This window comes from Camellia sinensis, chromosome 3 (genome assembly GCF_055761805.1).
Source record: "Camellia sinensis isolate YWXY chromosome 3, ASM5576180v1, whole genome shotgun sequence".
NCBI classification, from domain to species: Eukaryota; Viridiplantae; Streptophyta; class Magnoliopsida; order Ericales; family Theaceae; genus Camellia; species Camellia sinensis.
Genome location: NC_138963.1, coordinates 84,772,476 through 84,783,327, shown reverse-complemented (window position 1 = coordinate 84,783,327; position 10,852 = coordinate 84,772,476). Strand labels below are relative to the sequence as shown.

At 33.1% G+C, this 10,852-nt stretch overlaps 1 protein-coding gene across 1 annotated transcript; it reads right to left on the bottom strand.

Annotated features, from left to right (window-relative positions):
- Positions 1–535: 535 nt before the first annotated feature.
- On the bottom strand, positions 536–8,936 carry FATA (fatA acyl-ACP thioesterase). The gene is made up of 7 exons (XM_028224187.2): positions 7,628–8,936; positions 6,961–7,094; positions 6,768–6,881; positions 4,060–4,155; positions 2,080–2,167; positions 1,936–2,004; positions 536–1,147 (listed from the first exon to the last, which is right to left on the bottom strand). Exons 1-7 carry the CDS (start codon positions 7,982–7,984, stop codon positions 863–865), a joined length of 1,143 nt encoding a protein of 380 aa, XP_028079988.2. The 5' UTR covers positions 7,985–8,936; the 3' UTR covers positions 536–862.
- Positions 8,937–10,852: the final 1,916 nt, after the last annotated feature.

Sequence of the window (10,852 nt, the reverse complement as noted above, 5' to 3'; positions counted from 1 at the left end):
TTCACAAATTGATCAATTGAACGAAATGTGTTGACGTGGTATTTAAAATTTCATTTTACAGCCCAAATTATATCTTAAAAATCAATTTACCTCCCAAACTATATTTTAAAAATCAATTTGCCCCCACATTAGCACATTCCATCCAATTATGAACAGAATGTGACGGTAACGGTCTAATTAATTAATTTGTGAAAAGTTCAGGTACTAAATTGAAATAAATCGAAATATGAGACTCAACGTGAAAAATACGAAATAGTTTGAGGAAAATGATATTTCATCTTTAGAAAACTAAAACCAAACACCCTAATTAGCAGCACTCAATTTAATCTCTTTTTGTTTATTATTTGAGTTGATCTAATAAATAAATAAATTATTTTTAAAAATATTTACCAATAAATCCCATCTCATAAACAACTATACCAGAAGTCGGACTAACAAGATTTGATTAAGCTCACCATTGGTTCAATTTCAATCTTTGATTTGAAGTTTATTCATGGCAATTTTACTTGCAGAAGTACAAAATGACCGAAATCAATTCAATTTCAATCTTTGATTTGAAGTTTATTCATGGCAGTTTTACTTGCAAAAGTACAAAATATGACCGAAATCAATTCATCTGTTCTTATAAGTGAAGAAACAAAATCCCTCGGGAGAAAACACATACCCCAAAAAAAAAGGGGAGAAAAAACACTAGTACAGAAGCATTAAGAGGAAAAAACAAGAAAAAAAATTTAAAAAAAAAAAGGAAAACATAATGAAAACAAAAACAGAACACAGAGAAAGAAGAAATTGGAAGAAAATAAATCACTAGAGGAGGCATGAGAAAGAAAGCGAAGATCAAACTGAATGATTTGATCAGAGCTCATCTTGCCGGTTTCTTTCTCCACTCTGTGCGGCCCCTGTTTATTTCAAGCCCATCACCTGACAATCTCAACAAATGTAAGAATTGACAGTAGTCTTCATGTTCATCTTTGGCTGCTGCAGCGGCAGCAGACCCATTGGTCCCATGAAGCTCTGAAACTGGTGAATCCTCGAATGGTTCTGGACTTGTGAGAGAATCAACAACATCATCATGTTGGCATTCCCGTCTGTAATCTAAGGTGATAGTTTGCAGTTCATGAGTGTCGATTATTTTTTGAGGAATACTCTGACAAAACCCCCCAAAAAAAGAAAAAAAAAAAAAAAAGTGACGCTGTTAGTGTTAGCCCAACAGAATGCTATGTAAAATCAATGAGCCATATCTCATTGAAACTTTAAAAAATGGTTGTGAGACCATTCAGTAAAAACAAGATTTCAACGCAATGCAGATAAATGGTCAATTGTGGAGAGAAGTAATGGGTTAATAGAACACTTTAACAGGCATGGAGACAATAATACATAGATGGCTTGCATATGGTAATATAGCAGTGATCAAAGCATTTTAAAGCTTCTGTTTAAAATTAACAGGTTAACAATAATTGTGACAGGCACCCATTTCCTAGCGGTACATGATCTTAATCGTGGAGCATTCTAATGGGGGCCAGAAAAGAAAGGAAATCTTGATGGTGGTTTTCTATTCATTTTCTTGTGTCTTTTAATTCTATTGATGGAACATCTATTTGGTAGGTATTCTCAACTGGTGAAACAGCAAGACAAAAAAACATGTGAATCTCCTCTTTCCCTTGAGCAATAAATCCATAACTACTCATACACAGCTCATGGCAAACGCATCACATCACAACATTTATTTCACACTAGTAGACAAACGAACTAACTTCCACCAAGAAGGGCATGGTTTTTCCTAATTCAGGAGCATGACAATTTGTGGATGATTCAGAACCGAGATATTTATGGAAAGTAAGAACTTTATACATTTCAATTAAAAACAGGAAGAATTAGTGGTCGTATCAGAACAACAGGTCTTATTGAAGAAAAGGAAGTGATGCTTCTACCAACCTCCAGAACCCATCCAATGTAGGTAACGTTGTTTACATGCTGGTTCATGTCCAGATCAGCTCTTCTTGGCTGCAAATCCCAAAACATGTTGAGAGCTTGACAGAAAGCACTTAGCCACAACTTTGATAAACAAAATGACCTTACCACCAGTCCTAGCCGAGAATACTGAGCAGTATCTTCCAGTTTTGATATCTTCTTCAAGCTGCCGTTGTTCTCCTCAGGAAATGCTAACCTAAATGGCAACATGAAGGGCAAGCATATTTAATAAAACCATCAATTTACATGAGAACAGGAGAAGTTTGGGAGTTTGGACAGCAAGGTTGCCAATATCTACCATTGCTATCTTTTATTTATATAAGAATTTTTTTAGCTAAGTTACTAGCTTAACAATTCATATTGTAGACAACTTTAGGAATGAGATATTTGTACACGTGTCTTCCAATTCCCAAATTTCCTCCAGTTAGAAATAGATATGTGTCTTGCATCATTATTGGAAAACTATGTTACATGGACTCTGGTACAAATACCAGGTGAGAGTGCTTGTCCAAGCATCAGATCTTCCTAAACTTAAATCTTAAGATATTGAGATATGCATCCAAAAAATATGGGAACATGCCTTATGGTGCACATTGTATAATATTCTTATACAAGATGTAAATTATTTAGAAATTTACTTCAAATCAAATAGAGTTTAGCAAGAATATGTAATTTATATATTCCATTTGTGTGGAAAGTTAAATGTTTTTCTAGTAGCAAATTTGAGTTGCTTCTTCATAAAACATATGAAATTAGAGGATCAAGTGTCTACATTTAGTATTTGGCGTTAGGCACATATCCCATACCCTTACCCAGAGGCGGCTCAACCTTTTTCTATGACTAAGATGAGAAATCTATTTCAAGTCTTTCTTTCATATTTTCACATAAATTTTTTATTATTTAAATTGATTTCTTTTGCCTTTGGTAGATGCAAAATTACCTAAGAAGCACAAACACCAAGGGGGAAGCATGTTGTGTCTGACACTTCTTCAATGTGTCTTAATTAAAAAATCATATTCATATTATCTGACACTTTACCGACACTTCTTGAACCCTTCGAACATGTTCTATGTGATGAATCACTTCATAATAATAATGTTTTGCATTCTTCAAAACACAACTTATGTACTATAAATATGTTTTGAAACATTTATAAAATGAATATATCATGTGTATTATATAATGTTATTTTTTTGTATTCTTTAGAATGTAATTCTTACGTGAATAATATATTGAAATTTAAATTATGAAAAAATGCTAACTTCTTAAATATATTTAGTGTAATGTTACATATATATATTTTTTATTTTTGAATAAATTAGTCATATATGACATATAATAAATTTATAAATATATAAAAATTTAATGTGTCTTCAGCATGTCGTGTTCTGCAGTTTTTTTAAATCAACATGTCGGCGTGTCAGTGTTGTGTCAATGTTTCTGTGCTACTTAGAAAATTACTAAAGTTTTTTTTTAAAATTTTATTAAAGCTTTTTGACATATTTTTTTAATTGATATTAAGGTTAATTCATTTTATCTTTTTAGTTCGATCATAGGTTGGATTTTATTAATTTTGAATTTTTGTATTTTTTTCCTTAAACAATGCATGCATCTAGGAAATCTGTCTTTTCATAACACTCAATACATCAATTGAATTTTATTTTTTATTTTTAACACATTTAAGTATTACATCTACACGAACTATGAATGCTTGCACACACAAGCATACCAAACACTAAATATTTGTGGGCCCTATCACGACTTGGCGTGGGGCCTAGTCATAGCTTGTGAGTGTGTTGGTATATTTTTGTGTATAACTATTGGTGTCATAACATTTTTCAACTAATATGATCCAGTCAATTTAAGCATACGAGTCATTAAAATGTGCGGCCTCTCTCAAAGGCGATGGGCCTACTCACCCAATGAGTAAGCTTCTATTGCCCTTACCCTTGTCATATCCGGTGGAGACAGATACATTGGGGCGAATAAAATAGTCCATTTAACACAGTTGGAAAACAAAAACAAAACATGGGCGTAACAAAAAATTCAAGATTATATGTTGATAAAATTCAAGCCTAGAAGGGTCACCTAGGTTCTCTTGGACAGAAAATTAAATATTCCTCTCGGACATCATCACCGACTTTTTGGAGTCTTCTAGTATCTTCGTTCATCATCACCCACTTACTGCAATTAAAAATAGTAAATGGTTGAGTTTCAACTTACACAAAAATAACAACACTAAGCAATCTGAAATTTGGGCAGTAAATATAATACATAGGAAGCAATCTCTGGCCAACATCCAGTGGTTTCCACAAGGGAAAATTTTAAATTGTGATGGCTGACTGCAAAGAGTTTCAGTTTTGTGAACAGTAATGCAAGAAACCAATGATAGTCAGCAGAATCATGAAGTTGAAGGGTCAAAATATTTGGTTATCTAGAGTGATCCTCATTTGATTTTAATCTGAAAGTTATGATCACAATTGCATAAGAGGAAAGAAACACCACTTATAAAGTCTCCATGAAAAGAAACAAAATCATAGCAATTTATCAAGCCCTATATTTACAGTTTCTTAAGTTCCTGGAAAGAAGGCAAATTTCAGCAATATTACTTCTCCAAAACTAATATGGTGCATAGGCTTAATAGTATGTGTCTAATTGGTTGTGGAACTGGCACATGTACTTGTTAGACCATAACTAGGTACACAGTGTGACAGTACTGGAATCAGTTATAAACTCTAGTGGACAACAGGATGACCCCAACCTCAAATGTTATAAAGTTCATATTGACAACTAGATTATCTCCCACAATGGAAACAGAAAGGGCCAGAAAAATGCACAAACATTTATGCGGATACAGTAGATATGATACGCAATCTAACTAGCACAAGCACTTCTAAAGAGGATCCATGTGTCTGATGTGTTGGGCACCAACACTTCTCGAACACTACCAAAACATGTCTAACAATTCTTCTCTGTGTCCTAATTTTAAAATAAAATTTTATAATGTAAGACACTTTGATGACACTTCCACACAACCTATGTGATGAATCACTTAATGATAGCAATGTTCGACATTTCTTGGACATGCAACTTTTACACACCCAAATGTGCCTTAAAATATTTCTAGAAAGTAAAACAGAGTACTTCATGTGCATAACCAACATAAATTATGCAATGGAAAAATTCTAACATAAGAGAGAAGTATAGCTAAAGAATAAAAAATAAGAGAGAAATGTTGTATGAATGTAAGCAAATATTTTATATGTTGTCATGTTGTGTCCTACTTTAGATTTGTCATGTCAACATATCCATATCATGCTGTGTTCATGTCTATGGTACATAGTAAGCAATTCGCCATCCTCCACTTTGCCATTAAGTGGAGTTGTGGGCCCAAGCCCAAATGTCATTGGTTTTCAGTCTTGGGAGGATAGTGGCGTGAACCCGAATGTGGATGGGCTGTATAAGTCAAATGCTGGTCAACTTGATAACCCATCTGTTGACTGGGTTTTCGGCTCGTTGCTTGATGGAATTGGGGCAAGTAGTTACATACACACATACCTATTACACCCATGCCATTAGTGAAATTAGGTAACAATTACACCCATGCCATGGTATAATAGTTACATAGTAAGCAATTCTTGACAATAGTTTCACAAGAACTGTGTCACATGCGTGGCATTTGCATGTACGGTGAAATTAGAGAGATGAGTCATTGAGTCAATTTTAGCGAGTCACGTGATTTAAAAATTTGTTGTTTGAAAAACTTTTTTTAACGTAAAATAGTATATTAAGACGGGGTGGCTTAAGTGGAGGAGTGCGTTTGGAGTACTATGCGATAAATGAGTATCCACTAGATTTAAAAAGAAAGTTCTATAGAATGGCTATTAGACTAGCGATGTTGTATGGGATGGAATGTTGGACAACTAAGAAACAACATATAAATAAGATGAGTGTTACTGCGATGAGGATGCTAAGGTGTATGTGTGATAAGACTAGAAAAGGCATAGTTAGGAATAAGTATATTCGTGAATGGGTAAGAGTGATACCAATAGAAGATATTCATCCAAAAAAATAGAAGATAAGCTGAAAAAGAATAGATTGAGATGGTTTGATTATATATAATGGAGACCAACAAAGGCAGTAGTGAAGAGATGCGATACAGTGACGATAGAGGGAAGTGTTGGGTAAAGGGACAGACCTAAATTGACGAAGGCTAGTGTAGTAAATAGAAATATGAATATCCTTAATTTGACAAATGACCTTTGATAGAGTCGAGTGGAAAAGAATAATTCATGTAGTCAACCTCATTTGATGGGACTTAAGGCTTGGTTTGGTAATACAGTATATTCATTACTTCTATTATTAAGATTTTCTTCTGACAAACTTTAACACAGGGCCAATGCAATTTCATCAAACTAGTGGGCCAATCTATAGTTAACACAAACCTCAAGGAAGGTCAAAGTAATTTATCGAATATATATTTATTTCTTATCGTGTCCCTGCCATGTTCTAATGTTTTAAAAAAATTACTGTCTTGGCATATCAATATCGTATCATATTTGTGTCTCGTGTCAATTTCCGTGCTTATACTTGGAGAAGTATAATGGCCAACTAGCACAATAGGTGGAATCCAACTACATTTTCGTATATCAATGCATGTCTTTAGAATCAATTTGTATATGGACATGATGAAATATTGTATTCTCCTTCAGTAACTCTTTTTGGGGACAGGGAAGGGGGGATTTTGAGCTTAATAGTAAGTAAAGAACTGGAAACAATAATATGTTCAAATTCACCTTGTAGCCCTCCCAATGACTTCACCAGTATCATAGTCCTTGAGAATCCAATCGCGTCTAGTACCAATCTTTCCTTCACTTTGGCACCAAGTTTCTATTTCAACAACATCACTCCTGTACCAAATAATATGAAAATTAAAACTATCCATCTATGATAAAAGTCCACATTATGATAAGGGAGCAAAAGATTCACCAAGCTGGGTATTTGTAAATTTCAATGTGCATGCGAGCAGTCACCCATATAAGATGCAATTTTCTCATGGTAAGGGTTGTTGCAAATCCATCCGTTGAAAATCCCACACTCTGAGCATGATTACATCCAACCTCCTACATTACAAAATTCATAAGAAAGCCAAAGAAAGAAAATCCAGAAAGTGTAAGGAATTTGTAAAAAAAATCACTCAATCCTGAATTGATTGAAAGTAGAGTCCAGTAAACAACAATATGCAATATGACAGAGTAATGGAAAGTAGACAAAGATGATAAAAAGGGGTTTGTTAGGGCATCTCCAACCCTAGACTCAAACCTATATCAAATCTAAATTTGGCCAAAAATCACTGAAAAACCTCTCCACTCCTTGACTCAAACTTATGTCAATTTGAGATTTACCCTCTTCTTCTTTACTTTTCTTTTTTTTACCCAAATCAAGGGAGACCCAAATGTGGAACTCAAAATTTACAAGACTCTTTTGTAGCTTTCAAATTTAGAACTTTGCCATTATTGAAGCTTCTGAGTTTGTCCATTGGAGTGCTTTCACATCAAATAAAAGGTTTTACTGAATTTCAGTAAGAGCTGGAGATGGCCTTAAGAAAACCAACAAGAGAGAGAGAGAGAGAGAGAGAGAGAGAGAGAGAGATTACCTGCAAAAGATTAGCAATGGTTTCAACAGTAGCAGTTTTGTTAATCCCAACCTCATAACACCTGACAATGAACTTCTCCTTATAGGAGAGGCCGTCGCCGGTCAAGCTCCCAAGGCGGAGACGGTCCGCCAAGTTGTTGTCGAAGCCCTTGGGCTCTCTCTCTTCGGTGGCCACCGCCAGAATCGGAAGAGGAGCTCTCACAGAAGACGTAGACAGAAACGAAAAAGAAGAAGAAAACAAAGTGTTTCGTCGGCGAATTGAGACGAGCCTCGAAGAAGCGCCCAGCAATTGGCACCGCTTCTTTACGGCTTGAATGTTCCCGGCATTGCATGACGATGAAGGAACCTTCAACAACATCCTTCCTTCTTAATCTCTCTCTCTCTCTCTCTCTGTCTCTCTCTCTACAACTTGAACATGTATAGAAGAGATCTCTGTGATTCTGTGTCGGTAACAGCTTTTGGCCCTTTGTGTGTCTGTGTGAAAGAGCAGAGCGAGGCGAGGCAGCTCTCTCTCTCTCTCTCTGTGTCTCTCTCTCTGTCTGTCTATCTTCTTGTTCTCGTCGATGGTACCAAGGGCGCCGTTGGATCTCTAAATGCCACCGGGTTTTAGCAGATTAACAATTCGCCCAAATATCAAATCTGTTCTCACTCTGTTTGGATGGAGGCTTGTGGTGAGGTGAGAAAAGAAGACTAGCGTTGGATTATATATATGAAAAAAACATAGTTAGGTAAAATAAAATACTTTTTTTAATATATATATATATTTTAATTAGTGAAAAATAAAAGCATTACAGTTGCTCTTACGTGATTATGATATTATTTTGATTATAATTTAATTTTTTTTAATTATATCTTATATGGTATTTAATATAATATTTTTTTTAGTTATAGCTCTCATAGAATTAAATTATCACATTTATGATAATCCAAATTATAAAGGGGATGCACCAATAAATCCCAAATTAATAACTTATACACTGTTTAATCCTAAAAGTTTTCAGAAACTAGGACCTATGGGTAAATTTTCTAATTATAAATGCCATAACTTGCATATGGTAGATAATTTTTTTAAGATGTATATCGAGCTTGTTTGGAAACTTGACTTTTTTGAGTTAGTTTTTTGATTTTTTTATTTTTTATTTTAGTCTAACTAAGAAGTTGTATTTTGGATGATTTTTAGTTTTTTTTTTTATAATTAATTTGATGGCTATAGAAAAAAAAATGAAATGATTATGATTTAGATGTGATATTTTATTTTATTAATTATTTTAATATTTTTTTTAATCTTGGTTGACTATTTTAAGCAAAAACTTGTATTAAAGCGTCCCAATAATCCCTCTATTCCTACTTTTTCCCTACTTTAAGAAGTGAAACACAAGAGAATTTCCTTTCAGCCTCTCTACTCAACTACCTATTTAAAGGGATGAACTTTTAGTTCACTATATTTAAGAGGGGATTAGGCTTCGTTTGGCAAGTAATTATTTTATTTTAAAAATTAAAAATTTATCAAAAAAATTAAAAAATTTATAACATATATCAAAAAAATTAAAAATTTCATTTTTTCTTTATCTTTTACATATATATCCTTTTGTAAAAAAATCAAAATGTCATTGCAATCATACTAATTTTTTTTACCTCCTATTTTTGTTAAAAAATTAAAAAATTACTAAAAAAACCTATTTTCAAACAAGACCTTAGTACCTTTTAAATATTTTTTCAAATTATCTCATCTCTCCTCTACCATTTGACAAAAAGACGAGGGATAAGAAAGAAAAAATAATTTTTTAATTTATAGGGAGGGATTAAACTCTCCCTAAATGTAGGAAGCAAAAAGTTGACTCCCTTAAATAGGGAGTTGAGCAAGAAGACTCTTGTAGAAAATTATTTTATATTTCACTCCTTAAAGTAGGGAAAAAATGAAAATAGAGAGACTATTGAGATGCTCTTACCCATATATACATACGTTGACTCTCTAATTTTTCAAGGATAAATTACATTTGTAATCTTTTAGTTTGGATCAAATTTCATTTTGCTTATTTTAATTTTATTTTTAACTTTACACTTTTAGTTTTGTTTTAATAAATCCTTTAGTTACTTACCATTATAATTTGGAACCAAAAAAACATTATACGCAAAACTATATTTCTTATTATCGACAACTACCTTCATTCACTGCCTCTCCTCACCCACCTTTCTAAGCCTGTGTTTGGCAAGTGGGTTTACAGGCTTTTTTGGCTATTTTAGTCACAAAAAACAAAATAGGCTATTTTAGCCATAGCAAACAAAACATCACATCTAACCCGTAATCATTACATTATTCTCTCACAAAAAAACTCAAAAAAACCAAAAAGTCAAAAAATCTTTCCCAAACCAAGCTTTTAAGAGCATCTCCAATGGTAGTAGGCATTTTACCTATCTAAATATTACTATAAAGTATATATTTTATTTTGCCTATCAACTGTTTTATGTTTTTACTCCAACCATGCTCTTTATTTTAGCTGTTAATCCAAATACTATTAATTTTATAGAATGTCACGTCAACAACAAAGATGGAGGGAAATGATCCTAATGATTGAATACATTTTGCCTAGCGTTGAAGGCTAGCTACATGTAGCTAGTGAATATGAGTTGAGCCAAAATGCCTAATCATATGCCTAGTGCGTTGGAATTGAAAAAAGTGAATCACACTAGGCATTTTAACTAACAAGTATTATATGCCTAGTGCATTGGAGATGCTCTAAGCTCAGGCTAAAATAGCCAAAAAAGCCAAAAAACTAAAAAGCCAACCCACTTCCCAAACCAAGCCTAAGTTTGTTTTCCAAATAAGTTTTTAAAATATATGTACCAAACTTTTTTTTTTTTTGGTCAGCTTTTATAAAAAAATAAATATAAACTTGATTAATATTTTTTATAAATAAAAAAAAATTTGGGAAAAATTCTCTACAAACAAATTTTCAAGAGTAATCAAACCAAACAATTTTTTTAAAAAAAAATCTCAAAATTTTGTTTGGTTTGCTTCTTTCCAAAATCACTCTCTCTCTCTCATACACATCAAATCAATCATTTTTTTTTTAAAACTCTCTTCCCAAAACCATTTCTGAAAAAAGACAAACCAAACAAATTTTCATAATTTTTATCTCAAAAACTACTCTACAAATACAAACCAAACAAGTCCTATATTTGAAAGAGTAGCGGTTTGTGTCTCCAGCTATGAGAGAACTTTATC

Excerpts from the sequence above, each read along its gene's own strand:
- FATA (XM_028224187.2), bottom strand. The coding sequence starts at position 7,984 with ATGTTGTTGAAGGTTCCTTCATCGTCATGCAATGCCGGGAACATTCAA. Across the intron at positions 6,882-6,960 it reads ATTTACAAATACCCAGCTTG|GAGTGATGTTGTTGAAATAG; the intron begins GTGAATCTTTTG and ends TATTTGGTACAG. Across the intron at positions 2,005-2,079 it reads ATTCTCGGCTAGGACTGGTG|CCAAGAAGAGCTGATCTGGA; the intron begins GTAAGGTCATTT and ends TGGGATTTGCAG.